Source organism: Pelophylax lessonae (genome assembly GCF_965119305.1).
Source record: "Pelophylax lessonae genome assembly, chromosome: 8".
NCBI lineage: Eukaryota > Metazoa > Chordata > Amphibia > Anura > Ranidae > Pelophylax > Pelophylax lessonae.
This window is the reverse complement of record NC_138775.1, coordinates 274,946,237-274,971,385: the sequence shown is the minus strand read 5'-3', so window position 1 is coordinate 274,971,385 and position 25,149 is coordinate 274,946,237. Positions and strand designations below refer to the sequence as shown.

Sequence of the window (25,149 nt, the reverse complement as noted above, 5' to 3'; positions counted from 1 at the left end):
CTCTTCCCGGTGTCTCATGGTCACGGTACTACTCCTGCTCTTTCCGGTGTCTCTTGGTCAAGGTACCCCTACTCTTCCCCGTGTCTCATGGTTGACGGTACAAGAGGGAAGACAGCGCAGCGCCTTCTAAGTGCAGCAAGACATTTATTGAAGTATGTGCAGCAGTATTACACTCACATTTAGTCGGTGAATAAGATGCAGTTAGTCAAGTAATGTTGATCATCAGGAGCATCACTGGAGCAGGTTCTGGTGGTGGAGGCAGTGGATCCCGGTGAGAGCGGCAGGGGGTTCCTCCGTGTGTACAGGGATGGCCTCGGTGGTGTCCGTGGGCTCCTCGTCAACTGGTGGAACGCTGTTGCGGGATGCTACGGCGACGCGTTATCGGAGCATGCGCTCCTTCAGACGGCCTGAGGAAGGAGCGCATGCTCCGATAACGCGTCGCCGTAGCATCCCGCATCACCGCCAGGAGTGACTTCAGGATCCCAGGACCCACGAGTGCCAGCGTTCCACCAGTTGACGAGGAGCCCACGGACACCACGAGGCCATCCCTGTACACACGGAGGAACCCCCTGCCGCTCTCACCGGGATCCACTGCCTCCACCACCAGGACCCGCTCCAGTGATGCTCCTGATGATCAACATTACTTGACTAACTGCATCTTATTCACCGACTAAATGTGAGTGTAATACTGCTGCACATACTTCAATAAATGTCTTGCTGCACTTAGAAGGCGCTGCGCTGTCTTCCCTCTTGTCTCCCCCCCAGAGATCTCTTCTGTCTCTTCCGCCGGCAGCCGCTACAGTGGACAGCTACCCCCTGAACCGTTTGGGGGTCCCCCCACCCCTGGTGTTTCCCTTCTCCCTTCTCCCCCTCCCCTGGGTCCCCAGGACCAGACTTTTTTTTTTTTTTTTTTGAGACCTCTTCTTGCGCCAATTCACCACCAAACCATGGTTGACGGTACCCCTGCTCTTCCCGGTGTCTCATGGTGACGGTACCCCTGCTCTTCTCGGGGGTCTAATGATCACGGTACCCCTGCTCTTCCCGGTGTCTCATGGTGACGGTACCCCTGTTCTTTCCCGTGTTTCATGGTCACGGTACCCCTGCTCTTCCCTGTGTCTTATGGTCACGGTACCCCTGCTCTTCCCCGTGTCTAATGGTCACGGTACCCTTGCTGTTCTCCGTGTCTCATGGTGACGGTACCCCTGCTCTTCCCGGTGTCTCATGGTGACGGTACCCCTGCTCTTCCCGGTGTCTCATGGTGACGGTACCCCTGCTCTTCCCGGTGTCTCATGGTGATGGCACCCCTGCTCTTTCCGGTGTCTCTTGGTCAAGGTACCCCTACTCTTCCCCATGTCTCATGGTTGACGGTACCCCTGCTCTTCCCGGTGTCTCATGGTGACGGTACCCCTGCTCTTCTCGGGGGTCTAATGATCACGGTACCCCTGCTCTTCCTGGTTGTCTCATGGTCACGGTACCCCTACTCTTCCCTGTGTCTCATGGTCACGGTACCTCTGCTTTTACCGGAGTCTCATGGTCACTGTACCCCTGCTCTTCCCGGTGTCTCATGATCACGGTACCCCTACTCTTCCCGGTGTCTCATGGTCACAGTACCCCTACTATTCCCGGTGTCTCATTGTCAAAGTATCCCTACTCTTCCAGCTGTCTAATGATCAGGGTACGCCTGCTCTTCCCAGTGTCTAATGGTCACAGTACACCTGCTCTTCCTGGTGTCTACTGGTCGTAGTACCCCTACTCTTCCCTGTGTTTATAGGTCATGGTACCCCTGCTCTTCCTGGTGTCTCCTGGTCATGGTACCCCTGCTCTTCCCTGTGTCTTATGGTCACGGTACCCCTGCTCTTCCTCGTGTCAAATGGTCACGGTACCCCTGCTGTTCCCCGTGTCCCCTGGTCACTGTACCCCTGCTGTTCCCCGTGTCCCCTGGTCACGGTACCCCTGCTGTTCTTCATATCCCCTGGTCACGGTACCCCTTGCTGTTCCCCGTGTCCGCTGGTCACGGTACCCTTGCTGTTCCCGGTGTCTCATGGTGACGGTACCCCTGCTCTTCCCGGTGTCTCATGGTGTGACGGTACCCCTGCTCTTCCCGGTGTCTCATGGTGTGACGGTATCCCTGCTCTTCCCGGTGTCTCATGGTGTGACGGTACAACTCCTCTTCCCGGTGTCTCATGGTGACTGTACCCCTGCTCTTCTTGGGGGTCTAATGATCACGGGTACCCCTGCTGTTCGCGGTGTCTCTTGGTCACGGTACCCCTGCTCTTCCCGGTGTCTCATGGTCTCGGTACCCCTACTCTTCCTGGTGTCTAATGGTTGTGGTACTTCTACTCTTCTGGTGTCTCACGGTACCCCTACTTCTCCCGGTGTCTCATGTTCACAGTACCCCTGCTCTTCCCGGTGTCTGCTGGTCATGGTACCCCTGCTCTACTGGTCGTAATACCCCTACTCTTCCCCATGTCTAATTTTCACGCTACCCCTGCCCTTCCCGGTGTCTCATGGTGACGGTATCCCTGCTCTTCCCGGTGTCTCATGGTGACGGTATCCCTGCTCTTCCCGGTGTCTCATGGTCACGGTACCCCTGCTCTTCCCGGTGTCTCATGGTCACGGTACTACTCCTGCTCTTTCCGGTGTCTCTTGGTCAAGGTACCCCTACTCTTCCCCGTGTCTCATGGTTGACGGTACAAGAGGGAGGACAGCGCAGCGCCTTCTAAGTGCAGCAAGACATTTATTGAAGTATGTGCAGCAGTATTACACTCACATTTAGTCGGTGAATAAGATGCAGTTAGTCAAGTAATGTTGATCATCAGGAGCATCACTGGAGCGGGTCCTGGTGGTGGAGGCAGTGGATCCCGGTGAGAGCGGCAGGGGGTTCCTCCGTGTGTACAGGGATGGCCTCGGTGGTGTCCGTGGGCTCCTCGTCAACTGGTGGAACGCTGTTGCGGGATGCTACGGCGACGCGTTATCGGAGCATGCGCTCCTTCAGACGGCCTGAGGAAGGAGCGCATGCTCCGATAACGCGTCGCCGTAGCATCCCGCATCACCGCCAGGAGTGACTTCAGGATCCCAGGACCCACGAGTGCCAGCGTTCCACCAGTTAACGAGGAGCCCACGGACACCACCGAGGCCATCCCTGTACACACGGAGGAACCCCCTGCCGCTCTCACCGGGATCCACTGCCTCCACCACCAGGACCCGCTCCAGTGATGCTCCTGATGATCAACATTACTTGACTAACTGCATCTTATTCACCGACTAAATGTGAGTGTAATACTGCTGCACATACTTCAATAAATGTCTTGCTGCACTTAGAAGGCGCTGCGCTGTCTTCCCTCTTGTCTCCCCCCAGAGATCTCTTCGGTCTCTTCCGCCGGCAGCCGCTACAGTGGACAGCTACCCCCTGAACCGTTTGGGGGTCCCCCCACCCCTGGTGTTTCCCTTCTCCCCCTCCCCCGGGTCCCCAGGACCAGACTTTTTTTTTTTTTGAGACCTCTTCTTGCGCCAATTCACCACGAAACCATGGTTGACGGTACCCCTGCTCTTCTCGGGGGTCTAATGATCACGTTACCCCTGCTCTTCCCGGTGTCTCATGGTGACGGTACCCCTGCTCTTCCCGGTGTCTCATGGTGACGGTACCCCTGCTCTTTCCCGTGTTTCATGGTCATGGTACCCCTGCTCTTCCCTGTGTCTTATGGTCACGGTACCCCTGCTCTTCCCCGTGTCTGCTGGTCACGGTACCCTTGCTGTTCCCCGTGTCCGCTGGTCACGGTACCCTTGCTGTTCTCCGTGTCTCATGGTGACGGTACCCCTGCTCTTCCCGGTGTCTCATGGTGACGGTACCCCTGCTCTTTCCGGTGTCTCATGGTGACGGTACCCCTGCTCTTTCCGGTGTCTCATGGTCAAGGTACCCCTGCTCTTCCCCGTGTCTCATGGTTGATGGTACCCCTACTCTTCCCCATGTCTCATGGTTGATGGTACCCCTGCTCTTCCCGGTGTCTCATGGTGACAGTACCCCTGCTCTTCTTGGGGGTCTAATGATTACGGTACCCCTGCTCTTCCTGGTTGTGTCATGGTCACGGTACCCCTACTCTTCCCTGTGTCTCATGGTCACGGTACCTCTGCTGCTTTTACCGGAGTCTCATGGTCACTGTACCCCTGCTCTTCCCGGTGTCTCATGATCACGGTACCCCTACTCTTCCCGGTGTCTCATGATCACGGTACCCCTACTCTTCCCGGTGTCTCATGGTCACAGTACCCCTACTATTCCCGGTGTCTCATTGTCAAAGTATCCCTACTCTTCCAGCTGTCTAATGATCAGGGTACGCCTGCTCTTCCCAGTGTCTAATGGTCACAGTACACCTGCTCTTCCTGGTGTCTACTGGTCGTAGTACCCCTACTCTTCCCTGTGTTTATAGGTCATGGTACCCCTGCTCTTCCTGGTGTCTCCTGGTCACGGTACCCCTGCTCTTCCTCGTGTCAAATGGTCACGGTACCCCTGCTGTTCCCCGTGTCCCCTGGTCACTGTACCCCTGCTGTTCCCCGTGTCCCCTGGTCACGGTACCCCTGCTGTTCTTCATATCCCCTGGTCACGGTACCCCTTGCTGTTCCCCGTGTCCGCTGGTCACGGTACCCTTGCTGTTCCCGGTGTCTCATGGTGACGGTACCCCTGCTCTTTCCGGTGTCTCATGGTCACGGTACCCCATGCTGTTCCCCGTGTCCCCCGGTCACGGTACCCCGTGTCCCCCGCTCACGGTACCCCATGCTGTTCCCCGTGTCCCCCGGTCACGGTACCCCGTGTCCCCCGCTCACGGTACCCCGTGCTGTTCCCCGCGTCCCCCGCTCACGGTACCCCGTGCTGTTCCCCGCGTCCCCCGCTCACGGTACCCCATGCTCTTCCCTGTGTCTTATGGCCTTGGTACCCTATACTCCCCTGGAGTATACTAGTCACAGTACCCCCCCCCCCCCCCTCCTGTACTCCTCACCCTCACACTGCCTTCTTTGTGTCTCCAGAATTATTTTGATGTTTTACCTATCCCTGTGTTCTGTACTGTAGGGCGTCCAGCAGGGGGAGACATCCACACTGTACTGTGCGCCTCCAATAAAGTTTAAAAGGAGAAAAAAAAAAAAAAAAAATCAACACAGGTCTGTCCAGAATATCGTCAGCCTCGGCTCCCAGCCTATAGCAGGACCGCATCCAGAGGACGTCCCGCCCCCTCCACTGCTGCTGGCTGGTTGCCCCGGCAACAGAACGCTGACCTGGATCCGAGGAAGGAGCGCGTGCAGCAGGTAAACTCCGCTCATCCCCCACCCGGGAGAACTACAAGGCCCAGCGTGTCTTCTACCTAGCCAATCCCCCCCCCCAAACCACCGAACCCCTGTATCATCTTAAGGGGCCAGACCACCCAAAAGTGGGTTTATAATTATAGGTGTAGCTTTGCGGGGGGAGATCTCCCTCTGGATCCCCAATGTGGAGATTTCTCTGCCATATCCCCTCCCCCATCCTGGAGTTTTGGGTGTTGCATTCTCCATCCGGGAGAGTGGGGGGCCATTATAAAGGGGTTCAGTTTTGGGTGGAGCGTCCCTTTAAGTGGATGTGATCCCCAACAATGGGCGCCTCAAATGTTCTCCGTATTCCATTATATCTGATCAATCATCACCTCCTCCTATCTGTTACATTGTTTCCAGATACAGGAAGTGTGTGAGAACTACAGAACACCTCCCTCCCATATCCCCACCCATAATATGGGGGGGGGGGGGTTCTGTGGTCCCAACACACGTCCTATCCTCAGGTGACAACTCTGTTCTTCCATACATACATCGAGGGATTGTTGTCATCTGAGGAAAGGCAGTGTGTTCAGACTACAGAACACCTCCACCCCCCACACAAACATATCAACATAATATGGGGTAGAGGTGTTCTGTAGTCTGAACACACTGCCTTTCCTCAGATGACAACAATCCCTCGATGTATGTATGGAAGAACAGAGTTGTCACCTGAGGATAGGACGTGTGTGCAGACTACAAAGAACCCCCCCCCCCCCCACACACACCAACGTAATATGGGGAGAGGTGTTCTGTAGTCCCAACACACACCCTGTCCTCGGTTGACAACACTCCCTCACTATATGTATGGAAGAGCAGAGTTGTCACCTGAGGATAGGACGTGTGTGCAGACTACAAAGCACCCCCCTCCACACACACAGATACACCAATGTAATATCGGGAGAGGTGTTCTGTAGTCCCAACACGTGTCCTGTCTTCGGGTGACAACGCTCCCTCACTATATGTATGGAAGAGCAGAGTTGTCACCTGAGGATAGGACGTGTGTGCAGACTACAAAGCACCTCCCCCACACACACACACCAAGGTAATAGGGGGGAGAAATGTTCTGTAGTCCCAACACACGTCCTGTCCTCGGGTGACAACGCTCCCTCACTATATGTATGGAAGAGCAGAGTTGTCACCTGAGGATCGGACGTGTGTGAAGACTACAAAGCACCCCCCCCCCCCACACACACACACACACACACCAACGTAGTATTTGGGAGAGGTGCACTGTAGTCCCAACACATGTCCTGTCTTCGGGTGACAACGCTCCCTCACTATATGTATGGAAGAGCAGAGTTGCCACCTGAGGATGGGATGTGTGTGCAGAGTAGACTACAAAGCACCCCCCCCCCCACACACACACACACACACAATATTGGGGGAGAGGTGTTCTGTAGTCCAAACACATGTCCTATCCTCAGGTGCTCTTCCTTACACACAGTGAGTTGTCACCCGAGGACAGGAAGTTTGTCACTAAGAAGTGTTTTTTGTTATATTTGTTCAATAAGTGCAAAAAAAGAAATAACCGGTTTATTCCGCCTAAACTCTGGTGAGCCGATATCTGCTTATCCTGCAATAACTAATCTGCTGCACTGGTTACATTGTTCCCATCTATCCCTGGGGACTACAGAACACCTCTCCTGTGTTATAGGAGTGCAGAGAGAGAGAGGTGTTCTGTAGCTCCAACTCCCTTCTTTCCAAGGGTGACAACGCTGCTCCTCCATAGATACAGGACAATGAGTGAGCGTTGTCACCCTAGGACAGGAAATACAATATATTACCAAAAGTATTGGGACGCCTGCCTTTACACACACATGAACTTTACTGGCATCCCAGTCTTAGTCCGTAGGGTTCAATATTGAGTTGGCCCACCCTTTGCAGCTATACCAGCTTTAACCCTTCTGGGAAGGATGTCTACAAGGTTTAGGAGTGTGTCTATGGGAATGTTTGACCATTCTTCCAGAAGCGCATCTGTGAGGTCAGGCACTGATGTTGGACAAGAAGGCTTGGCTCACAGTCTGCGCTCTAATTCATCCCAAATGTGTTCTATCGGGCTGAGGTCAGGACTGTCAAGTTCCTCCACCCCAAACTCGCTCATATGACATATCAGAATGTACACAGATAACATTTTACCTTTCTATTGAAACATAAAGAAAAGAAGGACTGATGCAATCACAAGATGTTATTTATAGCACACCACAGTCCTTACAATACATTGTGTCTGAGCTGATAAATGGGGTCAGAGAGGTGCGGTCACATGGAATATCTTACATCTAGATGAAGCAATACGGTGGGTAAATTTAAGCTTTTATGGCATGTGCCAGATACCCACCTATTACCGAGTGATGGGTGACTTCTCTTCCTACTCCAGCATACTGAGTGGCCTTTCTTTTTTTCTTTTTTGCCTTTTTTTCCTTTTTTCTTTTTTTCCTTTTTTCCTTTTTTTCTTTTTTTCTTTTTTTCCTTTTTTCCTTTTTTCTTTTTTTCTTTTTTTCTTTTTTTCTTTTTTTTCTTTTTTTTCCTTTTTTTCTTTTTTTCCTTTTTTTCTTTTTTGCCTTTTTTTCCTTTTTTCTTTTTTTCCTTTTTTATTCTTTTCCTTTTTTGCCTTTTTTGCCTTTTTTTCTTTTTTTCCTTTTTTTCTTTTTTTCTTTTTTTTTTTTTTCTTTTTTTTTCTTTTTTTCCTTTTTTTCTTTTTTTCTTTTTTTTCTTTTTTTCCTTTTTTCTTTTTTCCCTTTTTTCCTTTTTTCTTTTCCTTTTTTGCCTTTTTTTCCTTTTCCCTTTTTTTCCTTTTCCCTTTTTTTCCTTTTTTCTTTTTTTCCTTTTTTTCCTTTTTTCTTTTTTTCTATTTTTTCCCTTTTTTTTCCTTTTTTTTTCCCTTTTTTTTCCTTTTTCTCAAACCTAACCTGTCTTTTTCTGTCTGGCTTCCTCCCCTACCTGGGATAATTATTGGGTAGCTGGATGGCTGGATTTTTTTTTCTTGTGCATCCTGTCCGGTCACTTTTGAATTGTATTGGTATATTATTTATTTCTTACAGGTACTTATATAGTGCCATACATGTACACAGGTCTATATATATATATATATATATATATATATATATATATATATATATATATATACACACACACATACACATACACAGTATCTCACAAAAGTGAGTACACCCCTCATATTTTTGTAAATATTTTATTATACCTTTTCATGTGACAACACTGAAGAAATTACACTTTGCTACAATGTAAAGTAGTGAGTGTACAGCTTGTATAACAGTGTAAATTTGCTGTCCCCTCAAAATAACTCAACAAACAGCTATTAATGTCTAAACCGCTGGCAACATAAGCGAGTACACCCCTAAGTGAAAATGTCCAAATTGGGCCCAATTAGACATTTTCCCTCCCCGGTGTCATGTGACTCGTTAGTGTTACAAGGTCTCAGGTGTGAATGGGGAGCAGGTGTGTTAAATTTGGTGTTATCACTCTCACTCTCTCATACTGGTCGCTGGAAGTTCAACATGGCACCTCATGGCAAAGAACTCTCTGAGGATCTGAAAAAAAGAATTGTTGCTCTACATAAAGATGGCCTAGGCTATAAGAAGATTGCCAAGACCCTGAAACTGAGCTGCAGCACGGTGGCCAAGACCATACAGCGGCTTAACAGGACAGGTTCCACTCAGAACAGGCCTCGCCATGGAGGACCAAAAAAGTTGAGTGCAAGTGCTCAGCGTCATATCCAGAGGTTGTCGTTGGGAAATAGATGTATGAGTGCTGGCAGCATTGCTGCAGAGGTTGAAGGGGTGGGAGGTCAGCCTGTCAGTGCTCAGACCATACGCCGCACACTGCATCAAATAGGTCTGCATGGCTGTCATCCCAGAAGGAAGCCTCTTCTAAAGATGATGCACAAGAAAGCCTGCAAACATTTTGCTGAAGATAAGCAGACTAAGGACATGGATTACTGGAACCATGTTGTGTTGTCTAAAGAGACCAGGATAAACTTTTTTTTGTTTTAGATGGTCTCAAGCGTGTGTGGCGGCAACCAGGTGAGGAGTACAAAGACAAGTGTGATTTGCCAACAGTCAAGCATGGTGGTGGGAGTGTCATGGTCTGGGGCTGCATGAGTGCTGCCAGCACCGGGGAGCTACAGTTCAATGAGGGAACCATGAATGCCAACATGTACTGTGATATACTGAAGCAGAGCATGATCCCCTCCCTTCAGAGACTGGGCCACAGGGCAGTATTCCAACATAACGACCCCAAACACACCTCCAAGACGACCACTGCCTTGCTAAAGAAGCTGAGGGTAAAGGTGATGGACTGGCAAGCATGTCTCCAGACCTAAACCCTATTGAGCATTTGTGGGGCATCCTAAAACGGAAGGTGGAGGAGCGCAAGGTCTTTAACATCCACCAGCTCTGTGATGTCATCATGGAGGAGTGGAAGAGGACTCCAGTGGCAACCTGTGAAGCTCTGGTGAACTCCATGCCCAAGAGGGTTAAGGCAGTGCTGGAAAATAATGGTGGCCACACAAAATATTGAAACTTAGGGCCCAATTTGGACATCTAGGGGTGTACTCACTTTTGTTGCCAGCAGTTTAGACATTAATGGCTGTGTTGAGTTATTTTGAGGGGACAGCAAATGTACACTGTTATACAAGCTGTACACTCACTACTTTACATTGTAGCAAAGTGTCATTTCTTCAGTGTTGTCACATGAAAAGATAGAATAAAATATTTACAAAAATATGAGGGGTGTACTCACTTTTGTGAGATGCTGTACATTGGCCCTTTTTTGTAATATAATTGTCAGGGGTGCATACACCTGTGACCAGGGAAATAAAAGTCAAATTATTTATATTATTTCTATACAAAAGATCAGTGATGTTCCCTTTTTATTATCAGAGAATTTGACCTCCATATGTGTGATCACAATGACCAGAACTTATCAAGTACCAGACAAAAGTTCTGACATCCATGGTCACTGGGGCCATCAATCTGCAGAAGGAGGGGGCCAGACAATGAAGGGTTAAAAGCAGAGGATCTGTTAATGGTGCCAGTGTGTTTGCAGTGGGTGGGGGGTATCCAGGATACAGGCTGCTGTGGTGTCACATTGCCCCAGGGTGAGCAGGCATAGTGACAATCTCTGCTTCCTTGTCTGTCATACATTCTATGAGTTGGTGTGAAATGTGACCTATGGCATGACCATAAGCACTATAGAAAACAATGGGAGAGCCAAAATAAATGATATCGTGCTCCACCGATAGGAGTGGCTGTAAAGAGGCTGCAGGGGATCAGAAGCACTAGAATGCATTTTAGTGAAAAAATAATGGAAGAAGAAAGAAATAACTGGGGACTAGCATTAAAAAATCCACAGTACTTCAGTTAAGTTACGTCTTCTATGATCCTAGAGTTCAATCTGCGGCCCGGGTTTGTAGTCTCTGACTATCATCTGTTGCATGTCTGCAGTGTCTGACCATCTGTCAGGGTGCCAGGAAACCACACAACACGGGGATGCAGGTAAAATAAAGCGGTTTATTGGAGCAAACAACAATAAACGCACAGCAAGAGTGAGGAAGTGAGAGCGGGAACAAGCCAGGGTCAAGTCCAGAAGCGGGTCATCTGCCGATGTGGGGTCGAGAGCCAGGAGAGTCGTCAGCCAAGCCAGGTCATACATGGAGAACAGAAGACTGCAAGCAGAGATGCACCTTAAAGCACAAAGACATGGAGCAAGGACTGCAACCCATCAGGTGATAGATATAGTCAGGTGTGCAGCATCATCACTGTGCGACACCCAGGCAGCAGGTAAGTGATGATGCAATCAGAGTTTATAAGAGGCAGCAGTCTGCAAATGTCCAGGATGGCTGCCAACAGGGGGGCAAGGTAAGACCTTGACAGTACCCTCCCCTCAACAGGCCCCTCCTCTGCGGAGCAAAAAACGGTTTCTGAAGAAAGCGAGCATGGAAAGCTTGGAGAAGGGCAGGAGCATGAACATCAGTGGAGGGAACCCAGGAGCCCTCCTCAGGACCATAACCATTCCAATGCACCAGGTATTGAACCTGACCTTGGTACAGATGGGAATCCAAAATGCTGCTAACCTCATACTCCTCATGATTGCCCACAGGAATGCGATAGGTCAAGCTTGGTAAAGACTGTTGCTCCCTTGAGGCGGTCGAACAATTCAATAATCAACAGAATCGGGTATGCATTCTTGACCGTGATGCGATTGAGGCCCCCATAATCAATGCAAGGTCTCAACTCACCCCCTTGGCACCCGCTGGAGAAGTGGACTTGCCCCTGGCAAGCGCATCCACAACATACACCTCCATAGCCTTATTCTCCGCAATCAAGAGAGGATAAACCCTGCCACGAGGGGGAATGGCGCCAGGTTGCAAGTCTATGGCACAATCGTACGGACGATGAAGAGGAAGAGTACCAGCGCACACCTTGTCAAATAAATCTTGATACTCACGATATTCAGTTGCCAATACTGAATCCGAGGAGGTAAAAAGTACCTTAACAGGCCCATGGATACAAACAGTGTCACACTGGAGACCAAGAGAGGATCTTGACTGACTGCCAATCAAAGGTTGGATTGTGTTTCTGAAGTCAAGGGTACCCCAAAACAACAGAGTAGTGTGGAGATGAAAAAACCTGCAAACAGGTTGACTCCCTGTGAAAAGCCCCTATCACCATATCAACCGGTACAGTCTCGTGGGTAACCTGTACCGGGTTCAGGGGTCTGCCATCTATCTCTTTGATAACTAGTGGAGAAACACGAGGCTGCAAGAGTATGGAATTCGCAGTAGCAAACGTACTGTCAATAAAATAACCGCCAGCACTGGAGTCTACCAACACCTAAGTAACCACCAAAGATCTCGCTGCCCAGGAGAGGACAATTGTGATTAGTGCTTTATCTTTTTACAGGAAACTGGGGACGAGAATTTCCACCTAAGATCTGCCCCCGACAGGACCTTAGGTGCAAGTGTTTCCCAGACAGGTCGGACAAGATTTCAGGAAATGCCCACCAAGACCGCAATACAGTCATTGGCCCTCCCTCCTCCTAAAGGCCCACTCAGCCTCGGAAAGGTGAGTGAACCCCAGCTGCATGGGTTCACAGCCAGACGCACCATCCCCAGGAGGTGTGGGAGGTGAGGGAGGAAGGAGTGGGAAAGAAAACGTAGGAGCCAATCTGGTAGGAGATCTCTGCAGGCGCTCCTTAAAGGATGGTTTCTCCCTGAGCCTAGTATCAATCAATATCAGGAAGGAAATGAGAGCCTCAAGCTGATCAGGGAGATCCTTGGCCGCAATCTCTTCCTTCAATACATCAATGAGACCATGAGAGAAGACAGCCACCAGAGCCTCATTATTCCAGCCCACCTCTGCTGCCAGGGTACGAAATTCGATGGCATACTTTTCAACGGTTTGTATACCCTGTTGAATGGACAGGAGCAGCTTCGCAGCAGAGGCAGAGCAAGAAGGCACATCGAATACCCTACGAAAGGAGGCAACGAACTCGGGTAATCAAGTATCACAGGATTATCGTTCTCCCATAAGGGATTCGCCCAGGCCAAGGCCTTGTTCGAGAGCAACGAGATTAGGAAACCCACCTTGGACCTGTCAGAAGGAAATGCCTGAGGAAACATCTCATAATAAATGCCCACTTGGTTTAGGAAGCCACGACACTGACTCGGTTCACCCCCATAGCGCTGTGGGAGGGGGGCGCAACCAGTCATCCCTCTGGTAACAGCAACTCTAGCTGCAACTGCAGGAGCGGCAACAGGAGCAGCAGCAGGTGCAACAACAGGAGGAACCACCGGCCTAGCAGCACCAGGAACGAGGTGCACTGTGCGTGCAAGCAACGTCTGCAATGCCTGAGCGAACTGACCCAAAAGGTGATCTTGTTGATCGAGCATGGTAACTAGCACGGGAGCGTAGGAGCACCTGCATCATCAGGATTCATGGCCCTTGTGTACTGTCAGGGTGCCAGGAAACCAGACCACCCAGGGATGCAGGTAAAATAAAGCAGTTTATTGTAGCAAATGTCAATAAACGCACAGCAAGAGTGAGGAAGTGAGAGCAGAAACAAGCCGGGGTCAAGTCCAGAAGCGGGTAGTCATTGATGATGGGGTTGAGTCCTGAAGTGGGTAGTCTGCCGATGTGGAGGTCATACATGGTGGAACATGGGGAACAGAAGACTGCTAGCAGAGATGCACCTTGGAGCACAAACACAAGGGCAAGGACTGCAACTCATCATGTGATAGATATAGTCAGGTGTGCAACATCATCACTGTGTGACACCTAGGCAGCAGACAAGTGATGATGCAATCAGAGTTTATAAGAGGCAGCAGTCTGCACATGTCCAAGATGGCTGCCAGCAGGAGGGTAGGGTAAGACCTTGAAACCATCTCTTGTATCATGTCCCCAGTCTCTGCCCATCTCTTGTATCATGTCCCCAGTCTCTTGACCATCTCCTGTATCATGTCCCCAATCTCTGAGCATCTCCTGTGTCATGTCCGCAGTCTCTGAACTTCTCTTGTATTATGCCCACAGTCTCTGACCATCTCTTATATCATGTCCTCAGTCTCTGACCATCTTTTGTATCATATACACAGTGTCTGACCATCTCTTATATCATATCCACAGTCTCTGACCATCTCTTATATCATATCCGCAGTCTCTGACTATCTCTTGTATCATGTTCACAGTCTCTGACTTTCTCTTGTATCATGTTCGCAGTCTCTGGCCATCTCTTGTATCAAGTCTGCAGTCTCTGACCATCTCTTGTATCATATCCGCATTCTCCGACCATCTCTTGTATCATATCCGCTGTCTCTGACTATCTCCTGTATCATGTTCGCAGTCTCTGGCTATCTCTTGTATCATGTCTGCAGTCTCTGACCATCTCTTGTATCATATCCACAGTCCCTGACCATCTCTTGTATCATATCCGCAGTCTCTGACCATCTCCTGTATCATGTCTGTAGTCTCTGGTCATCTCTTAAATCATATCTGCAATCTCTGACCATCTCTTGTATCATGTCTGCAGTCTCGGACCAACTGCTGTATCGTATCTGCAATTTCTAACCATCTCTTGTATCATATCCGCAGTCTCTGACCATCTATAATCACATATCTAGTATCATGTCTGCAGTCCCTGACCATCTCTTGTATTATATCTGCAGTTTCTGCCCAACTCCTGTAGAATATTTGCAGTCTCTAGCCTCCTTCTGTATCATGTCTGCAGTCTCTAACTATCTCCTGTAGCATGTCTGCAGTCTCTGACCATCTGCTGTTTTATTTCTGTGGTCTCTGCCCATTTCTTGTAGAATATTCACAGTCTCTGACCATCTCCTATAGAATGTCTGCAGTCTTTGACCCATCTCCTGTTGCATGTTTGCAGTCTCTCACCATCTCTTATATCATGTCTGTAGTCTCTGACTATCTTCAGTTGTTGTAAACGACACCCCAATGCATTCCGTAGAGTGTAATCCTCAGCCCCACCATATCGTGTATACCATGCATTGTGGTAATCTACGTTAAATAAAAAAAAAAAAGGGAATGCACTTTTTGTTTTTACCCATTGTGGTGCGTTCATAATGCATGGGCTGCCTTAATACAACACACACATTAATGCGCTCTATAACACTATAATGCATATTAATATATGGTCATTAATGCACTGCAGCAGAACACTTGTGAATTCTTGTGAGTGGGCCCTCATTGTTACCAGGACACAGAGAGGGCGAAGCTCCCTAGTTGGGACACAGAGAGGGCGAAGCTCCCCAGTGGGGACACAGAGAGGGCGAAGCTCCCCAGTTGGGTCACAGAGAGGGCGAAGCTCCCCAGTTGGGACACAGAGAGGGCGAAGCTCCCCAGTGGGGACACAGAGAGGGTGAAGCTCCCCAGTGGGGACACAGAGAGGGCAAAGCTCCCCAGTGGGGACACAGAGAGGGCGAAGCTCCCCAGTGGGGACACAGAGAGGGCAAAGCTCCCCAGTGGGGACACAGAAAGGGCGAAGCTCCCCAGTGGGGACACAGATAGCAGTAAAAACCTGGCAGGGGTTAGATCTACATGTTCAATTCTGAGGATCTGAGAGATGTCACTTTTTTTTTTTCACAGAGATGTCAGACGCCGCCAAGGACAAGGCTGCCCGCCTGCTGAAGAAGAGGGGAAGTGTTTCATCACTTAGCAGCCATGAAGTGAGACCCAGGGACAACCCGTACAAGCCCAAAGAATTCAGAGAGTGAGCAGGCAAACCTTCTCTCTGTATTAGGCATCACTCCCAATTTCTGGACCACAGATAGTTGGGCAACAAGAGGTGGTGGCTTTTCAGATTATGGGCCAAGTTTGAGCCCAGGCACATATCTTATGGAAGCACCTCAATTTGCTATAGGTGACCACTAGATCCCCCCCCCCTCCTTCTTCCAACAGTTCCAGAGTGTAGGGACATTGTCCGCATTACCTTAATGGCTAAAACAAAACACTTGGGGATGTATTTAGAAAATAAATGCTGTTTGAATGCCTCAGCATTTACACATCCGCCACAGAAAATCCCCATAATATAATGTATCTAATATGTTTCCTATCATCCTCAGCTCCATCTAGTGGTCATAATGTTTTATTTTCCTGATATGCTTTAATCAGGAAAATACTGCATTGTGGCCACTAGATGGAACTGAAAATATACACAATGCAGGCAGATCATGTTGGGGGGGAAGAGGGGGGGGGGGTTATCAGGCTGCTGTACAGAGCTTCCTGAAAACAGCACAGCCCCCTGCATCGGCACTCTTTTTAAAAGCCCTCAGCCCTGATGTAAGCATGCATTACTCCTCCTCTTGGGAGGAATTATGAAAATAGCAAAATGCCTTGATGGACGGGTGTAGGTCTGGAGGAGTGGGCATTCCTACGCTGGCTGTATTTGTATGCAGACTGCTCTAGTCCACGTGTGTTCCTGAGCCTCTATGATTGAAAGAACTGAAATCCAATGAATGAAAGAGGTAGGCTGGGGAGGAAAGGGCTAGACTGCAGTGATGGCTAACCTTGGCACCCCAGATGTTTTGGAACTACATTTCCCATGATGCTAAACTACACTGCAGAGTGCATGAGCATCATGGGAAATGTAGTTCAAAAACATCTGGGGTGCCAAGGTTTGGCATCACTGGCCTAGAGGATGCTGGAGGTCCTCCAACCAAGAAATAAGGCAGGCTCTATCCTGCTTGCTGTGGCTTTCTAATGCACAATATGAGAAGCTCACAGTGTGCAGTGAAATCAGAGTAAGCCATTTCCATCCAGGAGAGGATCCTGTACAACTGTGCACGACTGAAGGGGAGGTCAGAGTTAGGGTTTCTCTTCAATCTTGATGGAACCACATAGATTGTGCAATTACATTATAGCTAGATCTGTCAATAATTTATTGATTGTGTTTTCTTGTAGCTCTTTGAGCACAGTGTCCTATATCGATGAGCCGGGACACCATGACGATGTACAACGTCCGGCCGTGCAGATGGAAAATACGTATCAGTTAGGTATGATCCTTTCTATTGATCTGCATTTAAAAACTAATTTAAAGGGTCGGTCAACCCAACATAACCCAGAATGTTTGGCTGCTGGTAGATGCTGGTGGTTATCCGTATCTTACACCTCTTTGTGACCCTAGCCAGATTTATCCTTAAAAGAGAAATATGGTCAAAGCTCTTTTGGCTGTGCTTCTCCTGCAGATCACAGAAACACACTTAGTTCTGATCCCCCCACCCCCCCCCCCCCCCCCCCCGTGACCCAGATTCAGCCGACAGCGGGCTAAAGTCTGCTTCTGTTTGACATCACCTAGCCCAGGGGCCTCCCAAACGTTTTACTTCAAGGGCCACATTGTATATTTTACCCAAATTCATGGGCCAAAAAAAATCAGTTCTGTATAAATTAATCTGCAGCTGCAGAATAGAAAATAATTTGACAGGCAACTGGCAGCGGTGCTGGATGGTGTTCCTGTATCCTCCGCCCACACCGAAATGCTGGAGCCTTATACCCAGGGGCATTACTTCTTTGTACTCTTTAGAGCACAGGTGTCAAACACAAGGCCCGTGGGCCGAATGCGGCCCCCCAGGCCATTTCATGTGGCCCTCGCACCTCTCCTGCAGCACCCCCCCATGTCTCTGCCCCCACATTGTCTCAGTAGTTGGCAGCAGAGGGGACAGAACTCCCTTGCCAGATCCAGTGCTTCTCTGTGCAGCTGCAGAAAGGCTTGTCTTCCCTCCCCCCCCCCTCCCCCCCAAAGCCTTCTCAGCAGTCGGCAGCAGAGAGGAGGGTAGAACTCCTTCTACAGATCCTGCACCTCTCTGTCCAGCCGCAACACAACCTTTTCTCTGCCTCCCCTGGTCTCAGCATTCAGCAGACTCTGGAAGCTGACTCCACCCCTCCTCTGGTCCTCCTCCAGACCCTGTACTTTCTTCCTCCCAGATCCACCTGCATCTTCATCCTGGCAGTAGCAATAGTGTAAGTGGGTGCACTGTGATGTAAGGAAGGGTGGGTGACTCTTGACTTCTGATGGCGGGGGGCTCTTTACATCTCGTGTAAGGGGGCGTGAGGTGCCCTGGACATCTAATCTTACAGATATAACCGGCCCTTTGAGGGCAACCATAAGGCTGATGTGGCCTGCAATGAAATTTAGTTTGACACCCCTGCTTTAGAGTATCTCCATACATCTCTGTCCCAATCAGAGTCTCCCCACACATTTGTGTCCCCATCAGAGTCTCCCCACACATTTGTGTCCCAATCAGAGTCTCCCCACACATTTGTGTCCCCATCAGAGTCTCCCCACACATTTTTGTCCCAATCAGAGTCTCCCCACACATTTGTGTCCCCATCAGAGTCTCCCCACACATTATTGTCCCCATCAGAAACTCCCCACACATTATTGTCCCCATCAGAGTCTCCCCACACATTTGTGTCCCCATCAGAAACTCCCCACACATTATTGTCCACATCAGAAACTCCCCACACATTTATGTCCCCATCAAAGTCTCCCCACACATTTGTGTCTCCCTCAGAGCCCCCCTATGCACATTTATGTTCCCCTCAGAGCCCCCCACATATTTGTGTTTCCCATTATAGACCCCCTCAAACACATTTGTGTCCCCCTCAGAGCCCCCCATGCACATTTATGTCCTCCAGAGCCCCCCCAAATTGATTTTGGAAAAGGCGCTCATACCACTGACTGCAACATCTTCAAAAATTTTCCAATTTTCCAAGTTTTCCAGCTATTGACTCCTGATAAAGGGGGCTCATGTATTTATATTCAAAAAGTGACCCTGTCGTTGAACCATTCATTTCAACATAAATCCTCCCATAAAATGATCTGTGCATTTACTGTATTTTATCCATGGTATTTACCTGTAAACCCTTCCCTTATGTAGACATCCAAGAGTCCTGAGACTGCGGCTGGGTGCCACCATCTTGGATGTGATGTCAGCTGTTACTCAAGTGACACTCTATAACAGTGGTGGGGAACCTTCGCACCCCAGATGTTTTGGAACTGCATTTCCCATGATGCTCAACTACACTGCAGCGTGCATGAGCATCAAGGCCGGCCCTTCCATGGGTCCCGCTGGGTCCATTGGACCCAGGCAGCACTTGGAGAGGGGCAGCAAATTGACTCCCAAGATTTTATTTCCAGCAGTTTTGTGTGTCATCAGTTTGCGGTGCGTTACGGGTGGCATTTCCCCATCTCATACTGCCGCCCATGGTGCAAACTGATGAGTATGAGGAGACGGAGCGTCTCCTCCGGGGGAACATCCCCCATGTGATCGTGGGGTGCGCAATGACGTCAGACATCAGCGCACTCCATCTCACGCAGGACAGGCTGGATCTTCTAGGGCGGTGGGCGCAGCAGACACAAGAGTGACAGGAGGACAGACAGTGGGTGTTTGATGGACCAGTCTGGTGGAGAGTTATGAAAGAAGATAACAGTATAAATAATATTTTCTAAATTTTATATTTATATAAAATAATAGATGAGGGACCTTTTGGTGGGCATGATTTTTTTTTTTTTTTTTTGGGGAGGCAGCATTTCATTCTTGGGCCAGCCCTGATGAGCATCATGGGAAATGTAGTTCCAAAACATTTAGAATGCCAAGGTTCCAGCTGCTCTATAGTATTCCCCATTGCTTCTCCTCTGGCAGCCACATAAAATGTATATAGGGAGGGGAGTGGTAGAGGAGCTGGGCCAGCACAGACAGTAATTAGACACTCCCAGAAGAGGAGAGGGCTATGACCTACAAGCAGGGCTGGCCCAAGACATTTTGCTGTCTGGGTCCAAAAATGAAATGCTGCCCCCCCCCCCCAAAAAAATCACGCCCACCAAAAGGCCCACACAATTTTATTTTATATCATGATAAATAAAACTAAAATTAAATATATCAGGAAGTCAGATTTATATGCAACAGCACCTTGTCTACATGCACAATTATATGACATACCATTATATTCAATTCCAAACCACAAACTCCAGTATTATTTTGTTTGTCTGAATGTGTAACGTCTTTGCGCACACCATAATCACATGAGGAACGTTCCCCGGAGGAGACCCTCCGCCTTCTCATACTCATCAGTTTGCACTACGGGCGACAGTATGAGATGGGGAAATGCCGCCCGTAACGCGCCGCAAACTGATGACACAAAAAACTGCGGGAAAAAAAATCTTGGGCATCAATTTCTCAAAGTTCTACCTGGGTCCAATGGACCCAGTGGGAGCCATGGTAGGGCCGCCCCTGCCTACAAGGGGCTGTGCTCTAGTCAAATTTTCTAGCAAGTTGAGAGGCACATGACAAGTGACTATAAAATCCTATATAGAAAGGAATATCACTGCAAATAAACATTACAAATATGAGATCTTCCTGTGCTTTTACTTCAAGTTGGTGACAGGGCCTCTTGATGAAAGCTATTTCTCTGTTGTAGGCCCCGGGAGGCGTTTTCCTGTAGCCACAGTGAACAATATTCTGAAGGACGTCCTGACCAGTTATCTTCAGGAGGAGAAGTACGAAGCTGAATTATGTAGACAGATGACAAAGACCATTTCGGAGGTGAGACCTGCAGGGATAGTAAATGGCCGGGGAGATATCCCATATTTAATAACATGCCTCTTCGGGACAGGGAGGGAGACTGGGACGTGCTAAGGCTCCATACACACTTGTTCGATGCAGGAACGTAAGCAAAATTGCGCATGTTCCTATGGCGCACAAAAGCATGCATCTTTTTTGCGGTCACTGTGATGCCATTAATTGTTAATGGAAAACCCAGCCCACCTTGCTAAAGTGCTTAAGAAACCAATAAATAATATGCATGATAGGTTACCAGTGCGATTTTTAAAAAAAGGGTCATGCAATTTTTCGGTGCGATTTCAATGCGGTATGCAATCAAATGAATGGGCTGCCCTACCACATTGCACAATAATGCATGTAAAGGCTTGGTTCACATATATGTGAATTGGATGCAATTTGAACCACATCTGATTCGCATGACATGTGAACCGAACTGGCTTTCTATGGAGCTGGTTTACATATGTCCAGGACGGCCGCAGTCTGTTTTTCAAAAGAGTCCTGTACAATTTTAGGTCCAGTTTAGGTGCGATTTCAAGATTCATACACTTAACAAAATCGCACCTGAGCCGGTGAACGAATTCGCACCACTTCTTTGAAAAATCGCACTAAAATCCTGTCTGGACATATGTGAACCGAGCCTTAAACTGCGAAGCAACGCTCAGTCTAAGAGGCCTGGTTATAATATATATATAAAATTCAGAGCGTTGTGCGGAGCCCACCATTTCTGTCCTTTGCGTAACACTGCAGAGTAGTCCCGTGTCATTGGTGGAGAGGGGGGATCACATGACTTTAGCAGGTTTTGTGACTGTGGGATCTTTTCTGCCCAGATTTTTTTTTTCCAATAATTTGAGTGGCGTTTTGCTCACTAGTCCCGAAACAAGAGAAGTGCTCAGCACATTGGAGAAGCGCAGGGCAAGGCAATGACACTGCTGTGTAACTTAGCCCCATAGAGCCCTGGTGCCCATATAATAGCCTGGGGACCATGTGTGGCCCCTGGGCATGTATTGTGCAGCTTTTTGATCATCTGTGTTTTGTTGCTTACCCAGCATAGCAAAGGGTTAAAATTCTACAGCTGCATTCACTAACACTGGCTTCACCTGCACTCCTGAAACAGTTCCAAGCCATGAATCACAGAGCAGATCAATTTGGAGTCTGTTTAAATCCAATCAGAATTCCTAAGCCCTGATGAAGGGGAAGCCCCTGAAACACGTTGGGAACATTGGAATTTTTTGTTACGATTCAAATTTATCATTAAAAACCTTTGATTTTCTGACATTTGTTTGACACTGTCATTGGATTTTGTATGTGGATTCTCAACTATGGGAACATTCCCTGTTCCTGAGGGGAGTCCCCGTTTTTATAGAATGCTGCCCAGCAGAAGCCAGGGTACCCGGTGACAATTTCAGCGCCCAAGCAGTGGTCCGGCCTAGTGATTCGTGTCAGGATTGGGCTTTGAACCCACAAACTCAGCTGCGTCGAAAAGTGGCTCTTCTTGTTGAGCTACCTGAGATGCTGGTCCCTTGGATAATCTTGCTTTGTACCTTGTTTCTGGTGAACCTTAAACTCCTTGCTCCTCCTATGAACTCCCTATTTAAGCCAGAGCTTTGCGCTTCCTGTTTGCCAGATTATTGTTCTCTCTCCAGTTGATATCTTGTTCCTTTGCATACCTGTAGCTTTCCTTATCTCCACTACCACTTGTTACTGACCTTTGGCTTGTTCCTCCACTACTCTTCTGCTTGATCCCAACCTGTGACCACTTGTTACCAACCTTTGGCTTGTTTATGGACTATACATCTGCTTGATCCCTACCTGCTATATCTATTACTGGTTTGCTATATCTATCATTGGTCGACCACGGCGAGGCCTGTTCTGAGTGGAACCTGTCCTATTAAACCGCTGTATGGTCTTGGCCACCATGCTGCAGCTCAGTTTCAGGGTCTTGGCAGTCTTCTTATAGCCTAGGTCATCTTTATGTAGAGCAACAATTCTTTTTTTCAGATCCTCAGAGAGTTCTTTGCCATGAGGTGCCATGTTGAACTTCCAGTGACCAGTATGAGAGAGTGAGAGCGATAACACCAAATTTAACACACCTGCTCCCCATTCACACCTGGGACCTTGTAACACTAAGGAGTCACATGACCCCGGGGGAGGGAAAATGGCTAAAAAAAAAAAACTGATAGGCCCTTTCACACAGGATTTCCGATCCGGTCCGCCTGCCAGTTTTTCAGGTGTATCTGATCAGATGCTCCATGCACCCCTATGGAGCAGCGGATGTCAGCAGGGACATGTCTGCTGACACCCGCTGCTATCCGATCTGTCCGTGAAATCCAGACGGAGGGAAACCCTATTTTCCATCTGCCTGGAGGATCGGATCGGATATGATCGGATGAAAACAGGCAGGCGGTCCGTTTTTATCTGATCTCCTATAGAGGACAGCGGGGATCTGACAGGTGTGTCTCAGCACAGTGAGCGGAGACGGACCTGTCATCAGCCTGCTCAGTGGCGATTGGCGGATCGATCCCTGCTGAGCAAAACGGAGTCCGCCAGGCGCAAAGCATGTGTGAAAGAACCAATAAGCAGCTGATGAAAAACCGATAAGCAGCTGATGAAAAAAGGGTCCTTGCACATGGGCTTTCTGCCTGGCAAACTCCATTTTGCTCAGCGGGGATCGGCGGATCGATCCCCGCTGAGCAGGCGGGTGTCAGCTCTGTCTCTGCTTACTTTGCAGAGACAGAGCTGTCAGATCCTCTATGGGAGATCGAATGAAAGCTAACTGCCTGTCCTTTTTCATCCGATCCTATCCAATCTGATCCTCCAGACGGATGGAAAATAGGGTTTCCATCCATCTGGACTTCACGGCCAGGATCGGATTGGATAGCAGCGGGTGTCAATGGATATGTCACCGCTGACATCCGTTGCTCCATAGGGCTGCATGGAGCATCTGTTCAGGTCCGCCTGAAAAACGTACAAGTGTACCTGACTGGAAAGCCCGTGTGAAAGGTCCGCTGCGGGACTTTTTTTTTTTTCCACGGAGCGGATGACATTTCTGTCATCCGCTCCGTGTGCCCGCATATCATCCTATCCGTTTGCGGATGATATACGGACATAATGTAAGTATATGGCACTGCGGATGTCAGCGGATGACACCGCTGACATCCGATTTTCCTTCCTTTCTGTTTTTTACACGGAAGAAAAAATAGGGTTCTGTTCCATTCGAAAAAACGGAACAGAACTGAAAGGAGGAAATCGGATGTCAGCGGATGGTATTCCGCTGACATCCGCAGTGCCATTCACTTACATTATGTCCACAAATCATCCGCAAACGGATGGGATGATTTGCGGACACACGGAGCGGCCGTGTGAAAGGACCCTTAGGCTGTCAGTTTTTGAGGTGGACCTTTTCAGAAGCTCCATTCACCTCTATGGAGCAGCGGATGTCAGCGGTGACATGTCCCCTGACACCCGCTGATATCTGATCCTGTCCGTGAAATCCAGATGGATGGAAACCCTATTTTCTATCCGTCTAGATTGAATCAGATGAAAACAAACAGGCGGTCCATTTTCATGTGATCTTCCATAGAGGAGAGCGGGGATCTGACAGCTCCGTCTCTGCACAGTGAGTGGAGATGGAGCTGTCATCTGCCTGCTCAGTGGGGATCGGCGGATCGATCCCCCTCTGAGCAAAACGGAGTCCGCTGGATGGAATGCCCGTGTGAAAGGACCTTAAATGTATTTGTTAAAGTTTTGGTGTCTGCAATGTGTACTGAATCCTCTCTCAGCTCTTTCCTTTCCTTCATAAAACAGACGCTCTCGTTTTTTGACTTGCAGGTAGTTAAAGCCAGAGTGAAGGACTTGATGATACCGCGATATAAAATAATCGTCCTCATCTACATCGGACAGCTGAACGATCATGGCATGCGGGTTGGCAGCCGGTGTATCTGGGACCCAGCTAACGACACCTTTGCCAGCTACACCTTTAAGAACAGCTCGCTATTTGCTCTGGCGAATGTCTACGCCGTGTATTACGAGTAGGAAGAAGGCGCTGCAGAGAGGATCACTAACCGGGTCACCATAGTGCCTGCTGGGACTTGTAGTTTCATGATCAGTTGGTCCCTTTACCTGCCTCCAAACTAGAATGTCTTTAAATTTAACACTGGAAACCAGAGGTTGGTTTTCCTTTTTTTTTACAAGTATATTTATTTTGTGAATATTTGGAACAAGCAGCAGTAAAAAAAAAATAACTTTTCGATAAAAAAAAAAAAGTTTCTGTGTCTTTATTCCTTGTTTTGCTTAAAGGAGGCCAAAACAGTTATTTTACTTTTAGATTGGTGAGTGACCCCTGTCGGGTTTTTCTGCTTTCTGTGTCCCCATTAGGAATATACTCTCTCCATTTGTTCTAGTCACCATTGTCACTAGGGCTGAAAGAGGGAGAAACCAGAGTTATGAGTGTCTTTGAGATAAAGACACAGAATGAACAAGGTGCATGCAATCCAATCCTAGAGCAGTTCACTGCTGTCCTGTTCCCAGTTGAGTCAGTTGCCAGTTTGTAGAATGTGAAATTGTTGAATAAAATGTTTTATCGATCCCCAGTGAACTCCTTGCTGCCAGCAGAAGGATAGACGGGTAATCTGTCACCAGTCACATTAATACCTGTGTCAATACTTCCTGCGGTCGGGACATTTGCTGCAGGGTCATTAATGTGTATTTAATGTGTGTACAGCCATTTC

The 25,149-nt window shown here is 48.7% G+C and overlaps 1 protein-coding gene across 1 annotated transcript; it reads left to right on the top strand.

The window, feature by feature from the left end:
• Nucleotides 1–5,152: 5,152 nt before the first annotated feature.
• DYNLT5 (dynein light chain Tctex-type family member 5) lies at nucleotides 5,153–24,580 on the top strand. The gene is made up of 5 exons (XM_082265282.1): nucleotides 5,153–5,295; nucleotides 15,450–15,573; nucleotides 16,764–16,855; nucleotides 20,280–20,404; nucleotides 24,251–24,580. The coding sequence occupies exons 2-5, from the start codon at nucleotides 15,452–15,454 to the stop codon at nucleotides 24,452–24,454; spliced, it is 543 nt and encodes a 180-aa protein (XP_082121408.1). The 5' UTR covers nucleotides 5,153–5,295; nucleotides 15,450–15,451; the 3' UTR covers nucleotides 24,455–24,580.
• Nucleotides 24,581–25,149: the final 569 nt, after the last annotated feature.